Raw genomic sequence first — 21661 nt, 5'->3', positions numbered from 1 at the left:
AGGTACTAGAGATCCAGGTTGAAGCCTTGAGCAGGCAGGAGGACTGTCTGCCACACTTGGTAGGGAAAGTAGAGGCTGTGGGAAGGGCTGTGAGAGCCGGATGCTGGGGTTTGTTCATTTGGTCTCTGCTAAGGGCCTGGCCCTGCTGGAAGCTTAGGGATTCTTTCTGAGCCTCCCTACAACCTGAGGAGGCAGCCACTCTCCAGGGCCCATTTAACAGAACCAACAATAGAACCCAAAGCCAGGAATGAGGACAGCCAATCACTGGGGTGCCATGTGGTTCCATGCTGTCACAGGGGCCTTGTGGGCACCACCTGCCTGTTGTGCCTCTGAAGTCTTTACCGAGGGGCTTTTGTGGGTGGCACTCAGTGGGGAACCTCTGGAGTCCAGGGCCAGTTCCTTGAGGGGACTAGCCTCCCTGGCTGTCAATGCAGCTGGAGCCTGGTCCCAGTGCTTGCTTGGCACATGGTGGGTAGCAGTGCACACGAACATGGTGTCCTGTGCCTTGCTGGCCTGGGGATCACCATTGGCTTGTGGGGACAGCCCCAGACACCCAGGTCGCTTTCCTCTTCCCATTGCCACAGTGAGAATACAGAGGAGTGAGCAACTGCACCACTGGGACCCCTGTGTTCCCTCTTGCCATAGCCCAAGGCCAAGCCACTGCAGGGCACCCACCTGGGCACCTGGAGGCCAGGACCAGAGCCGATGTAATGTATCTGCTGCTGCAGCAGTTCTGCCGTCCTAATATCCCTTCCTGGTGGGTGGTATCGGTATATGGGGTAGAAATCAACACAGGAGCAAGGGGGATACCCTGCATCACTTAGCCTGTCCCTAGAGGTCTGTGGAAATCTTGGTCAGTGAGGCTCACAGGGACACACAATAAGGGATGTAGGTGAAGGAGAGAAGGCATGGCTGTCTGTGTCCATTCGAGTGTGTGGTTCTCCTCCCCGACCCCTGGGTAAGTGACTAAGGCCATGCTCGGGCTCACAGGGCTGTGCTCTTGTCTCCCCAGCCGTGTCCTCGACTCCCTTCTCCTCGCCAACTATGAACCCTGCCTTTCCCTGTGCCAACGCCAGCACCCTGCCCAGAGGACCCATGAGCCCCAGAACAACAGCGGGGAGGAGAAGGCAGCGAAGGAAAGAACACAGGAGCTCTTGTAAGCAGGAGGCCATCTCCATGGGGCACCCATGAGGCTAAGGATGGGGCTGGGGGTGAGACTTGGGTAGTGGGAGATGGGGGTTAAAGGAACAAGCCTGACCACCTAGATGTGGTGTGGGTGCACACTGGGGAGTCCCAGCTGTTAGAAAGGAGCCTCTGAAGCCAGTGTATTCAGTGTCTGATGCCTGTCACCAAGGACCACATAAGATCATTTCTGTGATGTGTCCAGGGAAACCCATAGGGACAGAAATAGGTTGAGGATAGATTGCCTGGGGCAAAATGCAGGTTCTGGGGCAATGGGTGAGGAGACAGCTATTCCTTTGTTCTTTTTTTGGTTTTGAGACAAAGTCTCGTTATGTGGCCCAGTCTGGCCTAGAATTCAGTCTTTCTGGCCTCAGTCTCCCAGCTAGGTTGCTATGGGAGAGGAAGGCAGTGCTTTAAGCCATCAAATTATACACTACACAGGTGACCACTACTGTATGGGAACTTCATATCCAATAAGGCTGTTCCCGAGAGCTGGAGGGATGCCGCAGTGGTTAAGAGCATTTGCTGCCCTTGCAAAGGATCCAAGTTCAGTTCCCAACTCCCATGAGAGGCAGATCACAACCACCTGTAACTCCATTTCCAGCGGGAGCTGATATCCTCTTCTGGCCTCTGCAGATACCTACACTCACATACACACAGCCCCACACAGACCTATACGCATGCACACAATTAAAAACAATAAAATAAATCTTAAAAATAAAGCTATTACCAAAGCAACTATAGAGTAGACTACAGAGCCCAGACCACAACACCGCGCAGTCCAGTCTTACTCTCCGGTTACCCACATTCAACCACAATGTGAAGATATTAAGTGGACAAATCTGGAAATAGACCATATGCTTTAAATTACAGTGTTCTGAGTAGGGTGGGAAAGGCTTACATCTGCCCCACTTGGTCCATTCCATGTGCAGCGTGCTTGCCCAGTTTATCTATCATGTACACGCTACTCGACTGTTAGTCATTCTCCAAGAACTCTCTTGGGCAGACTGGCTGGTGTCTACTGCCCAGGTGACCCAGAGTTTACTGAAAAATGTCTGGAGCAAGAGTCGTGGGGCTGGAGATGTAGCTCAGATTGCTTTTCTAGAATATATGAAGTCCTGAGTTTTACCCTCAGCACCGAATAAATGAGCAAAGTAGTACCTGCCTATAATCCAGCATCCAGCGACCCTGTAATGGGGAAGTAGGAAGGTCAGAACTTCAAGGTCATGCTCAACAGCACACAAAGATCAAGGCCAGTCTGGGCTATAGGAGACCCAGTTTCAAAACTGAACAAAAGGTGCTACCATAGTGATTCTGGTGATTCTATGAAAACATACTGATATAGTAATTATATTTCACCATCAAGCTACAGTTAATATCTCTCCTCCCAAGGGGTGTTTGTAGGTGAAACCTCATCATGGGGCTGTCTGACTAGGGAGTCTGTAGACTTCAGTACTATCTGCGGTTTCAGGCATTTCCTGGGGTCTAGGAATACGTGCCCTATGGATAAGGGGGTGTTCTGTAATATAATAAGTAACACAGGCACCCAGAACCTCTTGTCTTACAAAATAACAGTTCCTAATGCTATCTCTCTTAGCCACTGCTTGTGCAGGGTAGACACCATAATGGCCATGTACAGACAAAGAAACTCAGGCTCATCCTAGGTGGTCCGGGGATCCCTCCTCCCCTGCCCCTCTGACCCCCAGACTTCATGAGGACTCTCAGTGGGCTGCCCTGGAAAGCTTCACCATCGTTCATCTGAACATGAAACCCTCCTGTCTCACAGTGTCACTGGCCTCCAGCACGGTAGGGCCCGGTGGGCAGATCGTTCACACGGAGACGACGGAGGTAGTGCTCTGTGGAGACCCCCTCAGTGGCTTCGGCCTCCAGCTGCAGGGGGGCATTTTTGCTACCGAGACCCTGTCCTCCCCACCCTTGGTGCGATTTATTGAACCTGACAGCCCTGCTGAGAGGTGAGCCTACTGCCTCTGTGGGCCTACAATTTGGGGAGCTCTAGTCCAGTGGGGAAACTGAGTCACAACTACAGCTTCACAAATCTACCTTACTTAGCATATTGGCCCTATCATCAGCCCCAGAGTCACACAGTATGTAAGCCCTGTCTGCCTGTACTCAGAGGACTCTGTGTCATGTAAGTTTCTCCAGAGAGAAACTGAGGCCCATCCAGGTCAAACCCTTAGCTGGGGGCAGGGCTGAGTTCAGAGACCAGGAGCTGAGAGTGGGCCCCCACCTTGCCCCTACCTGAGATTCACCAGCTTCTTCTCTCCACCGGACTCTGGGGGTTAGGTGTGGTCTGCTGCAGGTGGGGGACCGCGTCCTAGCCATAAATGGCATTGCTACTGAGGATGGGACCATGGAGGAAGCCAACCAGCTGTTGCGGGATGCTGCACTGGCCCGCAAAGTTGTTTTGGAGATCGAGTTTGATGTGGCGGGTGAGTAGACCACTCAGCTACACTCACTCTGGGACCCTGCCCCTCCCCCTTGCACTCCCTGAGACCATGCACAGTGCATGCCTAAGCCCTGCACGGGACGAAGGAGTGCACCAGGGAATCAGGAGTCGGGAGGACTTAACGTGGATTGCATGCAGCAGTGACTCCAGGCAGCTGAAGAGTCCAGGCTCTGATCCTGGGAGTTCCATAGGAGAATATCTGGACAGGAAACGGCCTCCCTCTGCCTCTGTTTCCCCGTCTGTCAATTAGTAGAAAACAGAGTAGAGACAAGTATGTGAAAACGCCTGGATCCAAGTTGGTCAAGTTTTGCTACAGGCCCCGCACTGGCCAGCGGTCTCCAGCTCTGGCCTCCACCCTGTCTCTATTCTGAAGACAGCACTCAGCTGTCTGGAGCCAATTCGTCAGCCTTCCGGGCCTCAGCCTTCTTCCTCCTCCATAAGGTGGAAGCAGCGGGGTGGGGTGGCTTGGAACATTAATCTCTGAGATTGCCTCCCTCCCAACCCAAGAGAAGCCACAGCGGGTGTTAGGTGCTGATCTCTGAGCTCTTCTGGAGTCTTGAGTCACCCGTGGCTGTTGGTTCACAGAGTCTGTCATCCCAAGCAGTGGGACCTTCCACGTGAAGTTACCCAAAAGGCGTGGTGTGGAGCTGGGCATCACCATTAGCTGTAAGTCCCCATGGTGCTCTATCTGCTGTATCTCACTACATCTCCACAATGGGGTGCAGACCCATTTATAGAAGGAAAATGGACACCCAGAGAGGTGAGCTGATTTGCTCACCCCTTCACCCCATGCCAGGAAGAAATAGGACCAAGAACCAGTAGTGTCCTCTCCCAACCCCACCTTAAGCAGAACCCTTGAAAACCAAATTCACAGCCTGTCTCCTCTGCCCTGCAGCGGCCAGCAGAAAGCGAGGGGAACCCCTGATCATCTCTGACATCAAGAAAGGCAGCGTGGCGCACAGGTGGGGTGCCACACGGGCAAGGGGTGTGGCCGTGAGGGTAGGGCAGTGCTCCTCTGCACTGGGCTCCTCCATCCCCACCCCACTCATGCAGGACTGGCACCCTCGAGCCGGGCGACAAGCTGCTGGCCATTGACAATATTCGCCTGGACCATTGCCCCATGGAGTATGCTGTGCAAATCCTGCGCCAATGTGAGGACCTGGTGAAGCTGAAGATCCGGAAGGACGAGGACAACTCAGGTGTGTGCCCAAAAGACCACGCCCAGCGGCCAGCTGCTTGGAAGGCTGGAGGACGTGTGAGGGAACCCCTGCTTCCCACATCCCCCTGCTTCAGGGTCCTCGGGAACCACTACAGGGCTCCCCAGAGTGTGAGAAGTTGGCAGGATATCGGATATCTGAGCGGCTGGTTGGTACCGCTCTTGCAGGCTGCAGGGCTGGCCCTGGCACAACAGAGACAGAACTGTGAGCTGGGAAGCAGGGAAGAGAGAGTCAGAAGTGGGTAGTAAGAGGTGTAGTAGTAAATGGAGTGTGAACCCTTGGTCAGAGAGAGTCTGTGGCCCTCACTCTGGAGGAGAACCCACTGGAGGCCAGCTTCCTTCTCATTCCTCTCCCCCCTCCCACTTGTCTCCTGTCCTCCTTTCTCTCCTGCTTTTTAAAAACATTTTTAAAATGTATTTTGTTGTTATGTGTATGGGGGTTTCGTCTGCGTGTATGTCAGTGTGCCATGTGCATGTCCAGGGAGACCCGAAGTGGAGTTATAGATGGTTGTAAGCAGACATGTGAATACTGGGAACTGAACCTTGGTCCTCTGGGAGAGCTGCAAGCACTCCTTACCCCTGAGCCATCTCTCCAGCCCCTCCTTTCATATCTTCCTCCTCTCCCTCTTTTCCTCTTTTTGCCTTCACTCTTCCTTTCTTCCTCCTTCCTTTCTTCCTCCTCCTCTGCCCTCCCTCCTTCTCTCTCACTTCCTCTCTTTGTTGTAAATCCTGAGTTGTTGTGGGTGGCATGCGAAATCTGTTTTCAAATCTTGGTTCCATGTTCCTGTAGCTTGTATGGGTTTGTTTGTTTGTGTTTGTTTTGTTTCCCCTTCCCTTCATGGCATCTGGGCGTTGGGCTGGGAGCCTGGGGTCCCTAGATTGTACCCCGGAAGGCCTGAGCAGGTGTGTTTGAGAATTTGATGAGGTCATTGGTGTTTGAAGAGTGATGAGACTGGGAGGGCTAGGCTCCAGCCCACCCATTCCCCTCAGGCTGCCTGTCCAATTGCAGATGAGCAGGAGAGCTCGGGCGCAGTCAGCTACACAGTGGAACTGAAGCGCTATGGCGGACCCCTGGGTATCACCATCTCCGGTACAGAGGAACCTTTTGACCCCATCATCATCTCTGGTCTCACCAAGCGGGGTCTGGCTGAAAGGTAAATCAGAACTCAGTGGGGACACAGGGAAGACCTGGGGACCCCCAGGGAGCAGAAGGTGGACCTTGGGACCACCCAATCTAGATTTATTTTTTTTTACTTCTGACCCAGCAGTGAACAACTCAAGAGCAATTACTTTCTCTCTGAATACCTACTCCTTATCCTTAACATGAATTTTGGTCCAGCCCAGCAGCCAGGGCACAGAAAATGAGGGCAGAGGGGAACCACAGCTAAAGGGTCCAGCCAGGGCAGGACAGCTCACCTTCAGCTGCCTCCCAGAGTGTCTGCCCTTAACAATTTCCACTGTGAGGATTCTTAGGAGTAGTGCCCCATTGCTTGAGCCCCATGTGAGGCTTATTCTGGGACCCTGAGGCTGCTAGGCTGATACCTACTCTTGTCTCTGGGGCTGTCCCAGGAAAGGAGCCCCGAGAGGAAGCATCCTGCCTGTCCCTGGGTTGGGTGGACAGAGGAGAAGTGGGCCCCAGGCATGTGAGTCCCAGCTTCTATCTCGGCAGTGCAAGGAGTGAGTCAGGGGTACCAGAAAGAGTGAGTTCCCCTGCCCCACCCGACAAGGCGGTGGCCTGAAGAATGAACTTCACAGGGCCTGAGCACCCAGCACATCTACAGCGCCAGGGTCCAGACTCAGGCTAGGCTGCTCCTGGAGCACCCTCTGCTGGACTCTAGAGAGAATGCAGGGGCCTGGTGGCCCAGGCCACTCCAAAGGGTGGGTGGTTCTTCACAGCCTTCCTGGCAGGGCAACACAGCCCAGAATAAATGGAGTGCGATCAGACTCATACTCCAAGCCGGCTTTCTAGTGGCCACATTCAATAAGTTAAGTGAGAATAAACGAACCTTAAATATATATGCCTTATAACGTGTAAGCAATATGCATGTTTTAAAGTTAGCATGCAAAGTAACAGGTTTCATCATAACATTTTCCTATGTACATGCCACCATTACACTTGGTTCCTACTCCTCTCCCCACTCCACAGCCATCCCTGTCCCTCTGCCCCCCTTTCCTTCCTGTAAGTAGTCCTGCTCCTGCAGGTCTCAAGTATCCATCCATTACCCTCTATTTCTGTTTCCCTTAAAGCTTATCTTTCTTATCATCTTTGTAACCTCTCCCTGTATATAATTTTAAATCTAGCTCCCACATAGGAGAGGAAACGATTTGTCTGAGCCTGGCTTATTTTGTTCAACTTATTTCCGTCTACTTCCCTACACATTTCTCTCTTCTTTTCGGGTATATGGTTGTGGTTGGCCTGACACCCGCTAGGTAGACCAGGCTGAGCCTGAACTCAGAGATCTGCCTGCCTCTGCTGCCCAAGGGCTGGCATTCAAGGTGCATGCCAGGACTGGAGAGATGGCTCAGTGGTTAGAACACCTGACAGTTCTTCCAGAGGTCATGAGTTCAATTCCCAGCAACCACATGGTGGCTCATAACCATCTGTAAAGAGATCCGATGCCCTCTTCTGGTGTATCTGAAGACAGCTACAGTGTACTTATATATAATAAATAAAATAAATCTTTAAAAAAAAATGTCAAGGTGCGTGCCACCATGCTAGACATCTATTTTCAGTTTTTTGAGAGGCCTCAACAGTGTATCTTAGAGAGCTCCAGCCCAGCCTGTGCTACATAGCAAGACCTGTCTCAGGACAGATGAGGAGGAAGAGTGACTCTGAGTTGAATCAGCGGAGGTATAAGGTGTGGAGTCCAGGGGAGAATTGTACCATGGAAATTCTGCGGCTGGCTTGGACCTCTCAGCCCTCTCTCCCTCTCCTCCCTTGTTCCCTCTCTTCCCACCTCTCCCAGGCAGGACCTTAGGATCCCCCTTCGAGCTGGGGCCAGCCAGGCCTGTGCCTTGAGGCCTCTGCAGGGTATTTAAAGGCAAGGCTGACATCTTCTGAGGCCCTGAGCATCTGGGTCTCATTCGTGTTCTGTCCGCCCCTCAGGACTGGAGCCATCCATGTTGGGGACCGCATACTGGCCATCAACAGCGTGAGCCTCAAGGGCCGGCCCCTGAGTGAGGCCATTCACCTTCTGCAGGTGGCAGGGGAGACTGTCACACTGAAGATCAAGAAGCAGCTGGACCGTGAGCCTGGCCCCTTCTTGGGGTCTTCCTGGCCTACAGAGGAAGGGCAGTCCTGGGTCAGAGAGGGGGTGGGGTCCTAGACCAGCTGATGAGGAGGCTTAGAGAGAGGAGAGCTGAGCCTTGGTGGCACAGTGCAGTATTGGGTACATTCTGGGTCCAAACCATGTTCCTCATTGGTTCCTGTCTCTCCAGATTCCTACATGTTCCTGTGTTCTATGTTTCTGTGTCCTGTGTGTGCTACAGTTTACCTGAGTCTTGGGGATCTTGTTTTAATCTGGGTTTCATTGCTGTTTATCATATGACCTATTGTTGAGCCTCACAAGCCTCAGTTTTCCCATCTGTGGGATTTACTTACATGCCCCACCCACATGACAGCAGCCAGATTGTCAAGAGCCTGGGATTCACAGAAATGGGGGAAATGGAGGCTCACAGAATATCTATGTCTCTGAGGTCACAGGTGATACCCCTTCTCTTCCCAGGTCCCCTTCTCCCCCGCCAGTCAGGCAGCCTCAGTGAGGCCAGTGATGTGGATGAGGACCCCCCTGAGGCCCTCAAGGGAGGCTTGCTGACAACCCACTTCTCACCTGCTGTACCCAGCGTGGACAGTGCTGTGGAGTCCTGGGGCAGCTCTGCCACAGAGGGTGGCTTTGGGGGCTCAGGTAACGAAAACCTTGGACAAGTTTTGTGAGGGTGATGCTGCTGCCTCCTCTTCCTGGGACCTCCTTTCCCTGTTAGCTTTTTCCTTCTGAGAAGGTTCCTGAGGGCATCCTGACTAGCTCCATCCTTCACCTGCCCCTCAGAGGGACCTTCAGTCCTATCTTTCCTCTTGTGCTTCTGCTTTCTCTCTCCTTATCCCCATGCCTACCACACAATGGGTCTTAATTCATGTTTGCTGCACCCAGACAAAGGCAGACCAACCTCCTTGCCCATGTGGCTAAGACCCACTGGTGCTGCCCACTGGCTTGTGGTTGGGGTTCAGGGAATTAGCTCAGAAGCCTCCATGGGTCCTTGGTGGATCCCCACTCCGGTTCACAGTTAGAGATTTTGGCTCTCCTTGTGTGTCCTTATTCCAAACTCAGGCTGCATCACAGTTGTCATCCTGGGGCTCCTGAGGTAGATCTGTGTGGGTCCAATCAGAAACTCCCTTTCAAAGAGGCCCTTTAGCAGGCCTGCCTGTGGAACTGACCGTGGTCCTGGAACCTCACTGTCGACTGATGGATGTCCCTAGTGCTTACTAAAGTAACAGGGACTCCTGGGTCTCTCAGTGGTCACTTTGACCTAAGAAAAGCACAGAGATGCCCACTGGCATCCAATTGCTGGGAATCAGGGAGGGAAAGACAAGGACAGAGAGAAGGCCCACGTCCCTCTCTCCACCCGCCAGGCTCCTACACTCCGCAGGTGGCAGTCCGGAGTGTGACTCCTCAGGAGTGGCGTTCCAGCAGACTGAAGAGTAGCCCCCCACCCCTTGAGCCCCGGAGGACGAGCTACACACCGGGCCCCACTGACGAAAGCTTCCCAGAGGAGGAAGAGGGGGACTGGGAGCCACCAATGAGGTCTGTGGTGGGAACACTTGTGGGACTGGTGGGGGTGGGAAGGGTAGCCAGAAGGTAGCAACACCAGGACTGGGGAGTTAGGCGGACAGGAGGGGAATCCTGAGGAATGGATCTGAAAAGGATGTATTGTGGAAAAATAGCAGCCAACGTGTTCTAGTTGGGCAGCAAGTGGCTTGTTCCTCCTGGGTCTGTGAATAGCTGTCTTCAGAAATACAACACCAGACTCAGAATTTGAACCCAGACCCCTCCTCAGGTCAGGTTCACCACCACCAGCCCAGGGTTCTGCATGTTGCATGCATATAACTAGGCTCATACAGCAGCCAGCTCCCCCAGAATGGGACCCCACAAGAAACACCTGCACTTCCTCTGCCCTGGACTGACCTCTTTACTCTGTGCTGCACTGTCCTCCTTAAAAGCAAAGTTAGGCGGGGTCCCCAATGGAAGAGTTAGAGAAAGAACTGAGGTAGCTGAGGGGATTTGCAACACCATAGGAAGAACAATATCAACCAACCGGAGCTCCCACGGACTAAACCACCAACCAACATGGAGCGACCCATGGCTCCAGGACATAAATGGGAGGAGAGGCCTTTGGTCCTGTGAAGGCTCAATGCCCCAGTGTAGGGGAATGCCAGGGTGGGGAGGCAGGAGGGAGTGGGTGGGTGGGTGAGCACCCTCATGGAGGCAGGGGTAGGGGGATGGGACGAGGGATTTCTAGAGGGGAAACCAGAAAGGGAATAACATTTGAAATATAAATTAAAAAACTATCCAATAAAAGAAAAGAAAAAAGAAAGCTAAGCTAAGCTAGGCCTTTGAGAAGTGAAGGCTTTGTAAATCACAGTATGGCTAAAGGCTAAGGGTTCTGAGAGCTGACAGAGCAACATAAAGACTGCAGTGGATCCCGCAAGCTTGGTGTTGGCTGCTGATGGGCCACATAGTGTGGGCTGGCAGGATGGGTACTGCTCACCCCTCCCCAGCACAAATATCCCATCTTCTCCATCCATCTGTGTCCTGGCTGGTTCTGGCTCTGTCCTGTCGCTGTCCCGTGGTGCCATGTGTCTGGGTGGGACCAGGGACTGTCTTCTGGGGCTATCCCATGGATCTTTCTGTCTGTCTCTGTCTTCTATCTGTCCGTCTGTCTTTCTTCCCAGGCATCCTGTGTCACCGCTCTCCACCCCGTCTCATCTGCCCCTGTTCTAATTGGCTACCAACAGTCTTGGTCGCCCCTAACTGCGTCTTCCCCACCCCATTCTGTGTCACCAACCACTGCCCTGGGGCCCCAGCACTGCCACCGAGGACACCTGCCTGCCTGCCTGCCTGTCCTATGGCCCCTGGAGCCCAGCACTGGGCCCTGGGCAACGAAGACTCCTCAGGCCCAGCCCACCCACCCTCCCACCTGCCAGGAGTTGACGCTGTGGTTCCTGTTGCAGCCCAGCCCCTGGCCCCGCCCGAGAGGAGGGCTTCTGGAGAGTGCTTGGAGAGGCCCTTGAAGACCTGGAGTCCTGTGGTCAGTCTGAACTGCTAAGGGAGCTGGAGGTACTGTCACCTGACCAAGGGACCTATAGGGGCATCTAGGCACACTGGAGGGCTGGGGAAAAGGCTACCATTCAATGAGGTCATGCTTGTGTGTTGCCTGGGGATGTGTAGTACCTATGTCTTGTTGCTGTGACAAATTGCCTGACAAAAGCCACTTTAAAAAGGAAGGGCTGGGGCTGGGAATGACACACTTGTTAAAGCATTTACTTGGATCCCAAGAAACTAGGGTGAGCATGGTACCTGCCTGCAGAGAGAGAGAAAGAGAGAGAGAGAAAGAGAGAGAGAGAGAGAGAGAGAGAGAGAGAGAGACCCTGCTTCAATAAATTTCAATAAATGAGATGAAAGGGCTATCAGGGGTTAAGTCTGAACAGCAACTTTGGGCTCCACATGCTCTTAGACATATATGCCTGTGTATGCACACACATCCATACATGCACACACATCCCCATGCATACCACATATACAAACATGAGAAATGAGAAGTGGGGGGAAGGACTTATTTTGGCCCACAATTCCAGGACACAGTCTATCGTGGCCAGGAAGTCACAGCAGCAGGAGCTTGGGCCTGTTGGTCGCTGCACCTGCAGTGAGGAAGCAGAGACCCGAATGCTGTGTTCACCTCTATTTTCACTCTGACCCCAGCCCGTGGGTTTGTGCCACCCACATTCAGAGGGCATCTTTCCACCTCACTTAACCCACTTTAATGGACTTGTTCACCAGTTTTTCTCCCAGCATCAGCACTAATGATTACAGTGTATGCACTCTCAGCCAGGCACCCAGGGTCTGAAGGTCTTTATACACAGCCAGGGGTGAAGGACACGCACACATAAGCAGAGGATCTTAAGAATGTCTGAGTGTGTGCATGGAGGTACCCTGGGGCCATCCTGCGTTCTTCGTGAATATGCACATGTGACACGGGTGACGAGGGACCACGGGCCAGCTGTGGATGAGGTCGCCACACGTATGGGGCAGGGGGGTTGACAAGGCCATTCTTAGCTCAGTTTTGGGAGCAACAGAAAGCTCTGCTTCATCTGCACCACCCCCTCACTCCCACCTTTACCCCGACCCCATCTGATTCTACCATTGTTGATTGGGGCCATAACCTTTTCATAAGCCTTGCCAATTACCAGGCTAAAACACAAAACAAAAACAAAAACAAAAAAACAAAAACAAAAACAAAAAAACCCCAAAAAACCCAAAACCTGTTTTAATCTTTCCATCTCTCCCAATTGTTTTGTCTTGCTCATTTTGACGCTTATTTTCTTAGACTTTTATATCTATTTATCTCTGTCTATCTCTATCTAATCTATCAATCTATTGATTGATCAACAGATAGATGTCTTCTTCATACAATACATTTTCTTTTTTTTAAAGATTTATTCATTTATTATATATAAGTACACTGTAGTTGTCTTCAGATACACCAGAAGAGGGAATCGGATCTCTTTACAGATGGTTGTGAGCCACCATGTGGTTGCTGGGAATTGAACTCATGACCTCTGGAAGAGCAGTCGGGTGCTCTTAACCATTGAGCCATCTCTCCAGCCCCATACAATACATTTTCAAAGCTACGAGTTGACCTGTAAGTGCTGATTTGACTGGACCCCACCAGTTTTATTTGTGGGACTCGTGTCTACTTGGTATCCTGTATTTTAATGTTTTCTGCTGTTGTGTTGATTTAAACCCTTGAAATCTACAAAAATGAAGTTTGGGGTTGTGCTGGTCAGGGTTTCTATTGCTGTGATAAAAACCACGACCAAAAGCAAGTTAAGGGTGGGGGATTTCTTTCATCTGACTCTTGCACACCATGTATATAGTACATTATACAGGGAGTCCAGGCAGGAACTCAGGGCAGGAACCTGGAGGCAGGAGCTGATGGTAAGGCTATGGAAGAGCTCTGTTTGTTCCTCATGGCTTGCCTAGTTTGCTTTTTTCACCCAGCCCAGGACTACCTACTCAAGGGTGGCCCCTTCTGTGATGAACTGGGACTCTCTCACATCAATCATCAAACAAGATGATGTCCATAGGCTTGCCCACAGTCCAGTCTGATGGGGGTATTTTCTCAACTAAAGTGCCATCTTCCCATGACTCGAGCTTGTAGCAAGTACAGGGGTTTTAACTAATTGCTTTCTTTAATCTTCTTCCACTGCATCAAGCCTCCCCTTGGCTGTAATTATTCCAATGTTTAACTTGCTTCCTAAAAATTTTGTTTCAATTTCTACACCTTTTATTTCCCTGACACTCCTCTCTGCTTTTCACATCTTGAGGTTTTTCTTTCTTAAGGTCTTTTACTTTTTAGCTTCTTACTTTTCTAGATGTTTTAGACAGACTTAAAGTTTCACTGGCATTTTCTATTAGTTCCAACCCCAAGGGTGCAAGTTTGCCTATCTGCTGGGTCTATGGTCAAAGTGTGGGTTCACCTATCTGTTACCTTTACCATCATGGTTTGGATACACCTATCTGCTGGGTCTATGGTCAGGTTGGCAATCCAACTTCATTGCTGCAGCTACTCTAGCTGCAGTTACCCAAGGCTCTGTGCTCTGTGGTACTGGAGAGTCTCTGAACTAGCAAGACCTTGAAATTCACTAGTTTCAAAGGTTTGGAACATTGCATTCTCAGCTCCATGTTTCTGCAGTACTGAGGAAGGTGTAGGTCCATGTTTCTGCAGAGGTGAAGTCACCACAAGTCCCCTAACCCATGCCCTGCCATGACCAGTCCCTTCTGCACCCATGTGCTGGCAAACAGACTCTTTTTTTGGTCCCACCCAGCAGTGAGAAGATACACCATTTCTCTGCTTTAAGACAGCATTTTTTCCTGAGTGGTACCCAGCTGCTAACATACATTTCAGACCCATTATCTTTCTTGAGTTTCTGAATTCCATAAATAAATGGTCCCTTCTACTCACACCTGCCTTCAAAGTTTTCATTCTTAATTTCAAAAAATGTTTAAGTTATCTAAGTCTCTCTGTGGCTGGATGAAAATGCGAGATACCTCTATCATCTCAGTCTAAGTATTACCTGAATGTTCTAAGGCTCCAAGGTGGTGTGTGTGTGTGTGTGTGTGTGTGTGTGTGTGTGTGTGTGTGTGTGTGTGCGTGCATGCGCACGCGCATGCACACATATATGTGTGGTATGTATATATATATATATGTGTGAGGTGTGTGTGCATGTGTATAGGTGTACGTGTGTGTGGTGTGTGGGTGCACATGTATGTGTGGTGTGTGTATATATGTGGGGGGTGTTCATGTGTGTGTGCATGTGTGTGCATGTATGTATGCTGTGTGTACATGTGTGTGTGTCTGTGTATGTGTCTGTGTGTGTCCACATGTGTGTGTGTATATATGTGTGTGAGGTGTGTGGCATGTGTATAGGTGTACATGTATGTGGTATATGTGTGCACATGTATGTGTGGTGTGTGTATATATGTGTGGAGGTGTGTGTGCATGTGTATAGGTGTACATGTGTGTGGTGTGTGTGCACATGTATGTGTGGTGTGTGTATATATGTGTGTGCGGTGTGTGTGTTCATGTGTGTGCGCATGTATGTGCATGTATGTATGCTGTGTGTGCATGTGTGTGTGTCTGTATGTGTCTGTGTGTGTACACATGTATGTGTATATATGTGTGTGAGGTGTGTGTGCATGTGTATAGGTGTACATGTATGTGGTATGTGTGTGCGCATGTATGTGTGTTGTGTATCTGTGTGTATTGTGCATGCATTGTGTGGGGTATGTGTGTGTGCATGTGCGTATGTATGAGTGCATGTGTTCGTGTGCGTATGTGTGTATGTGTATGCTGTGTGTGTGCACATGTGTGTGTTGTGTGTGTGTATGCATGTTGGTGTGTCTGTGTCTATGTGTGTGAGGCGGTAGAGAACAAGCCCTTGCATTCATTGTCAGAAGTCAGGCAACTTTATTAATTTCTCTCCACCTTGTTTTTTCTTAAATATGTGTTTATTTGCCAGGCATAGTGGCATACGCCTTCAGTTCCAGCACTTGGGAAGCAGGGGCAGGCCGATCCCTGAGTTTGAGGCCAGCCTGTCCTACAGAGTGAATTTCAAGACAGTCAGGGCTACATAGAGAAACCCTGTCTCAAAAACTCACAAAAACAAAATTTGTTTATTTTTATATGTATGAGAGTTTTACGTGTGTGTGTGTGTGTGTGTGTGTGTGTGTGTGTGCGCGCGTGCCCTACATATATGTAGTTACCACAGAGGCCAGAAAACTCCTTTAACTGGAGTTACATAGGTTGTGAATGCCCTGGGGGTGATGGAAACTGAATCCAGGTCTTCTGCAAGAGCAGCCAGCACTCTTAACCACTGAGCATCTCTCCAACCCTATCACCTCCTAGTTAGTGATAGGGTCTATTGCTGAACCTGGGACTTACCATTTTGGGTAGACTATCTAGCCAGTGAGCCCCAGAGACCAACATTCCCATCCCCCTTGTAGCTCTAGGGCTTTGTCTTCACACAGGTTTTGGGGAGCCTTGGGTTCTCAGCTCCTCATGCTGTGCACACAACCTTCCCCATCGAGCTGCCACCTAAGCTCTCGACTCTCTAATGACTCGTATCCCAAGATGTCAAGTCTCTGGTCTTTCCTAGTGGACCCTAGCTCTCCAGGAGGTGAGAACTAGGAAGAGATGTGCAGAAGGCCCCTACATCCACTCCACCAAGGTTCTCCCCCTGGGGCCTACCTCCCTCCTCCTCTCCTTCCAAACAGCCTTACTGGCCCTAAGACATTCGCTTTCCTAGTCTACCTTGCATTTGGAAGATCATCAGTGCCAAGCAGAATTACACACCAGAGTGGAAACTCAGACACCGTGATGGGCATGGAGAGAAATGTCTAGACTGGGGAGGTACCTGTGTGCCCAGGAAGCTGAGTATCACAATGGAAGGGGTTTACCCTCCCACTTCGGCACCTCTCTGTCCCCACCCACTGCCCCAGCCCATCCATCCCACAGTCCTGCTCCTTTCTCACCTCCATCTTTGTCCAGGTGACCCTTCCTTTGACTTTTGCTTGGCAACTCCACGGTCCCATCATGTCCTTCCTGGCTACTGTTTCCAGAGTCACCCTGTTGTCACCATGGGATAAAAAGTTACATACTCACTATAAGCTGCTGGGTGCTGTAAGACCCTTACCCTCCAGGCTTTCCCATGGTCCCTCTTTGCTGTGTCCCCTCTGTCCGGGGCACTCTTGTCTTCCCTTCCTGTTCTTTGAGATCTTGGCTCTGGAGGCATCATTGACTTTTCTCTGTGTCCTCGACTCTCGCTTCCCATGCGCCTTGCTGATACGAGCCGAGGCACAGAACCCTAACTGTGGAGTCAGCTTGAGTTCAGATTCTCTCACTAAACCTATTTGTCTTTAAAAACAGAAATGGCTCAGTACTACAGAAACAGGAGATAACTTAAACTTGTAATTGTAGAGAACTGAGCCTAGCACAGAGCAGATGTTAATCTGTCACTGACCTCCTCCCCAGGAGGCTCTTATTCTGATCCTGTGATTGGTCAAGGACCCTGAGGACAGGCACCTCATCCTCATCCCCTGTGTTCACCCCGTGATGTAGTGCCTGCCTGACAGAGCCAGATGGAGTAAGTATATGGCACCTGAGTGACAACCATGTCCCCACAGGCTTCCATCATGACAGGCACTGTACAGTCGGTAGCTGTGGATGGCAGGCCTGGCTCTCGGCCCTGGCGCCGGAGCCGGGAAGTCGGAACATCCCCGGAAGACCTGCAGGAGCTGCTGTTGCCAACGCCCCTGGAGATGCACAGGGTTGGTGTTGGGGGCCATAAGCAAGCATGAAGTATGGGCACTGGGAGCCTGGTACCAGGAGGACTTTACCTGCTTGGGATGCCAAGGGCCCTACCCCTTGTTGGGCTTTATTATCTCTCGCCATAAAACAGGGACTTAGGGACTGGAAAATGAGCTAAGAGAAGTGCTGCTCTTTCAGGGGACCCAGATTTGATTCCTGAGAAACCATCCCTTCTTCAGGCTTCCAGTAGCATCAGGCACACAAGGGGTGCACAGAAAGACGTGCAGATAAAACATCAAACACATAAAATAATAAAAATTTAAAAACCAAACAAATAACAACTAACATACCCAGGAGGTTTTATTCCATTAGGTTTTCTGTAACTCTCACTGTGTGAGTAATTGCACCCCAAACCTGCACACAGACACACCTGTGATACGCATTTTCCAGCAAACTTTTATTCCTATGTGCATGTGTGCACAAGAATATGTATATTGTATACACACATCTATGCACACATGTTAAAGTTGCATTACACCTATGGATACGTGGGTTTGTACAGTTAGCCCTCCCTATCTACAGGTTCCGAATTCAGCCCACCAACTACAGATGAGAAGTATTTGGGGGGGAAAGCTGGACATCATGGTACAGGTCTTTAATTCCAGCAGTTGGGAGGCAGAGGCCAGTGGATCTCTGAGTTAAAGGCCAGGCTGGTCTATACAGCAAGTTCCAGGCCAGCTCTACATAACAAGGCCTTATCCCCCCAAAAAAAGTACTCTAGGGAAAAAAATTTGTACTGATCATGGACTGACATTGACTTTGGACTTTGTTCTGGGAATGGTGCAAGGCAAGTCATCCGTATAGCACCAGTGGCTGGGTTTCGGAGGCTTTCTGGGGATGTCTTGAGCACATGGACAGGTTCTGTGCAGATCCTACGTCAGTGAGCATCTGCAGATTTGGGCATCCTCACAGTGTCCAGGAGCTGATACCCTACAAATACCAAACAGCCACTTAGCAGGCTACTGTAGGTAGATGATGGAGCTCACTTTCCCGCCACCACTTGTATCTCTTGCACCCATATGAGGACCAAGGCATCAGGGCACATGCCAAGTCCAGAGTTTTTCCCAGGGTGGTGACCCCATTCTAAGGAACCCCTTAGGTCTCTGGGATCTTCAGACTGCACATTGCAAGGTGAATGCCATAAGGCACAGGATACTCAACAGGCTGCTGAGGACAGCCTGGAGTATGGCCAGTCAGCAGGGTGGGCCTGAATCCCAAGGACATAATGGAGGTTAGCTCAAAGGTCACCCGTCCTGTCCCCAGGTGACCCTGCACAAAGACCCGGTGAGGAACGACTTTGGTTTCAGTGTCTCAGATGGCCTCCTGGAGAAGGGTGTCTATGTCCACACTGTGCGCATTGATGGGCCAGCTCAGCACGGAGGCCTGCAGCCCTTTGACCGTCTCCTGCAGGTAACTCAGAGGACCCCCAGAGTCAGGTAACTCAGAGGGCCCCCAACACTGGCCCAGGGACAGAGCCCTATTGTGTAAGCGTGCATGGAAAGGCCAGTGGAATGAGTCAGGTGAGGCTGTTCCCATCAGAGCTGAGATTCCATTGGCTATCGACCCTTTGATTGATGGAGGGCCTGCCTGTCTAGTTAACTGTCCCTCTGAGACACGTGACCTCCTTAGGCTCCATAAAATCACCTTCCTTTTCTGCCTTCTCTCCAAAACATTATATAACAGATCCCTTCCCAACCCCTTGGCCAGAACTAGTCATGTGACCTAGCAAAAAGGGATGCTGGGAAAGAAAGCTTTGCCTAACTTAGCCCCCCTACACTGCCCTTCCCTTGCTGGAGCCACTTTTGTTCCTTTGTTGTATTTGTTCTAAATGTACCTAATTTTTGTTTTCTCCTATTTCTGGGTGGGTGCAGGACTTCATTTCAGGAAAATCACAGTTTTGATTTATCAATGAAAAACACAGCTCTGCCTCAAAGGGAACAAGAGTTCACTCTGGAGCCATTAGTGATTGAAATCAATATATTTGTTTATAAAAAATGGTGGATATATCAGGTAGGCTGGTTACAGCAAGTCAGAAATACATGCTTTAGGCCTCAGATGCCATCTGATGCCATTCTTAGTTTTGGGGGGTTAGTGGAAGCTAGTGGTCACTTGATCATTGAAAGGATGTTAGGTCAAACATAGGGTAGACAGGAACAATTCTCCAGTGGGAGCTCGATAACCTTCAAGCTTCGGTCCTGGAATATTCCGGCCTCTCTCCAACTCTAGTCAGACTTATAGGTGCATCTTCTTTCCAGAACTTTCATTCACGGGGACTCTGTCCCTCGGTTGTGCACTGTGTAGGTCAACCATGTTCGCACTCGGGACTTCGATTGCTGTCTGGCCGTTCCACTCCTGGCAGAGGCTGGGGACATCCTTGAGCTGGTGGTCAGCCGAAACCCTCTGGCACAGAGCCGCAGGACACCAGGAGCACCGGGCCCCAGTAGTCCCCAGATGATCTGAGGTCATTATGTAAGTCAGCTGGCGGAGTGCCCCCAGTCATCGACTTATGGCCTGCAGATTTCACATCCGGTAGAGTGGCATCTTCAAGTTGGGTCTTCAGGATGCTCAGAGAACCCCACAGGAAAGGGGTCATCCCTGCTGCTCAGCTAGGAGAGCCCAGCTCCCTGTGCAGTCATCTCAGAGCAGCGAACAGAGTGGGGACGGCCCAGCTCCGTGTGGTAACTGGACTGAGCTGCCAGTATTTCCCATCCTGGGAAGTTAATAAGCTGTAGGTCGACAATTCTGCTCTGTGGAAAGAGGCATTTGGCGACCCAGCTGTTCAGATGGTACCCAGTGCACAGGGACCCTGCCACCGGGAAAGATATGGCACAAGAACAGTGTCCTCCCTTCTCCCAAATGGTGGTGTTTTGAGAGCCTCCAGCACCTAGTGACCATACTGAGGAACCCCAATTAGGGACAATCTAGGGTGCCAGAGAATGCTTGCCCCTTCCTTTGGGTTGGTCTTTCAATTATTTCACGGGTGATTCTGAACCTCAGAGCAGAACTGTGGCCATCAACCCTCCTGTCCCACAAAACCTTAGCCCAAGTCCTTGCCCAGAGGAGGGCACAGCTCGGGTCAAACGGTCCAGGAGCATCCACACACCTGCCATTCCAGCACATATGGTAAACCTTGGGAAGAGACTGAGCCACAGTTCTGCCCCTGACCCCATCAGAGGAAGAGAGGAAGAGGAAAGGAGCTGACATGGAGGGAGGTCAGCTGAAGGATGAGAGAGTGGCTAACTGGAGCAGTGTCCAAGGAGGCTATTCAAGGAGGTCCCCAGCATCCCTTAACTCTGGGCTCCTCCATCTCTGCTAAGCAGAACCCTTCCAGCTTCAAGCAAGACTCAAGACACTTCCTTCCCAGCAGTCTGAGCTGTTCTGGAGACTGGCTTCATGTTTGCCCAGCTTAAGGTCTCAAGGACCTGCGGGAAGCCTCCAACCCTGCCCTGTCACCCCTCTGTGCCCTTGAAGCTCACTGCTAGAAAGCACTCCCTGTTCAAGAGGACAGATGAGGTCCCAGAAGCCATTCTTTCCCCGTTCTCTTCTTGGCTGTATAACCTTGAGTAAAGCTGAAAAGACACAGGGCGAGCTCCAGCTGCCCACTAAGACACTTCAGCTCTCTGCTTTTCCTAGCTTCCCCCATATCCTGCCCTTCATGATGGCTTCCCCAGGGACCCTTCAGGCAACCCAGTGACTCTACTTTCACTGCCCCAGGGTAGAAAGATACTACCCACCCATCATGGGCACCAAACAAAGACCTTCAGCTTCACTAGCAGAGAAGTGACTCCTAGCCACCAGCTCACCTGATCCTGTGTGACCTTGGGCAGATGGCTCAGCCTCTGGATTTCTGGTGTGTGGCATAACTGACTGTACCCTGAAGGCCTCTTAGCTTGGGAAATCTGTGTTCCACTTAATGACTCCAGGCTCTGAAAATGCAACCCCTCGACCACTGCCCTCCCCTCGGGCTGAGGCTCTCCCATCCTCCCAGACGTATGCAACTAGGCCAAGCGGGTGGACCTCCTGGCTGTGGCCTGAGGCCTTCTCATATGCAATATACCCCCCTGGCTTCTCACAGGGGTGTTTGCCCCACACAACATCCCTAGCCCCCACCCCAGTGAGCATCCTGCCTGCCTATGCATTTTGGGTACCTCCCCTGTGACACCCACCCCCAGAGCTGTATTTTTCTCTGGCTAAGATTAGAACATATTCCTTGTAAAGTATTTTTCTATGCGGGTTTTCTTAGGGCTCCCAGGAAGCACCCAGCACACCCATGGCCCCACTGTACAGGTTGTTTCTGGTCTGTCTGGGGCCCACCTATAAATCTTTGTCCCACCAGGCATCACAGTGACTGGGGGGAGGTTGAGTGCTATTGGGGTGATTTTTTTTAAATAAAATTGGTTAAATGCACAAAGTAGGTTGTCTGCTTTATAAAAATAACAGGCTGGCAAGATTCAGCTTCTATGTGAATCTTGTAGCCTCCCTGCTTCTTTTCATTCATTCATAAAGCGGTACATGGAGCTGAACAGATGACTCAGTGGTTAAGAGCTCTTGGTTCTCTCAAAGAGGACCTGGGTTTGGTTCCTAGAACCCACGTGGTGGCTTCACAACCTTCAGTAACTCCCATTTCCAGGAGCCTGACATCCTCTTCTGACCCC

The 21661-nt window shown here is 51.0% G+C and overlaps 1 protein-coding gene across 6 annotated transcripts in view; it reads left to right on the top strand.

The window, feature by feature from the left end:
- Nucleotides 1-21417, top strand: part of Grip2 (glutamate receptor interacting protein 2) — an 85085-nt gene extending 63668 nt beyond the window's left edge. For 3 of the 6 annotated variants that reach the window (XM_039106989.2, NM_138535.2, XM_017592425.3), the window contains exons 10-24: nt 585-707; nt 1013-1156; nt 2969-3155; nt 3487-3632; nt 4235-4315; nt 4545-4611; nt 4703-4848; nt 5875-6019; nt 7972-8111; nt 8591-8770; nt 9493-9664; nt 11092-11197; nt 16823-16966; nt 18270-18416; nt 19308-21417. In XM_039106989.2, coding sequence (XP_038962917.1) covers nt 585-707; nt 1013-1156; nt 2969-3155; nt 3487-3632; nt 4235-4315; nt 4545-4611; nt 4703-4848; nt 5875-6019; nt 7972-8111; nt 8591-8770; nt 9493-9664; nt 11092-11197; nt 16823-16966; nt 18270-18416; nt 19308-19466 — 2087 coding nt within the window. In that variant the 3' untranslated portion in view covers nt 19467-21417. Of the gene's footprint in view, nt 1-584; nt 708-1012; nt 1157-2968; nt 3156-3486; nt 3633-4234; nt 4316-4544; nt 4612-4702; nt 4849-5874; nt 6020-7971; nt 8112-8590; nt 8771-9492; nt 9665-10812; nt 11221-16822; nt 16967-18269; nt 18417-19307 lie in introns of those variants that run through there. The other 3 variants (XM_006236895.5, XR_005503145.2, XM_008763122.4) reach the window with 3 other exon arrangements.
- Nucleotides 21418-21661: the final 244 nt, after the last annotated feature.

Source organism: Rattus norvegicus, chromosome 4, assembly GCF_036323735.1.
Source record: "Rattus norvegicus strain BN/NHsdMcwi chromosome 4, GRCr8, whole genome shotgun sequence".
In the NCBI taxonomy this organism is placed as follows: Eukaryota; Metazoa; Chordata; class Mammalia; order Rodentia; family Muridae; genus Rattus; species Rattus norvegicus.
The sequence above is the reverse complement of the archived record's forward strand: the minus strand, read 5'-3'. Positions and strand labels throughout refer to the sequence as shown.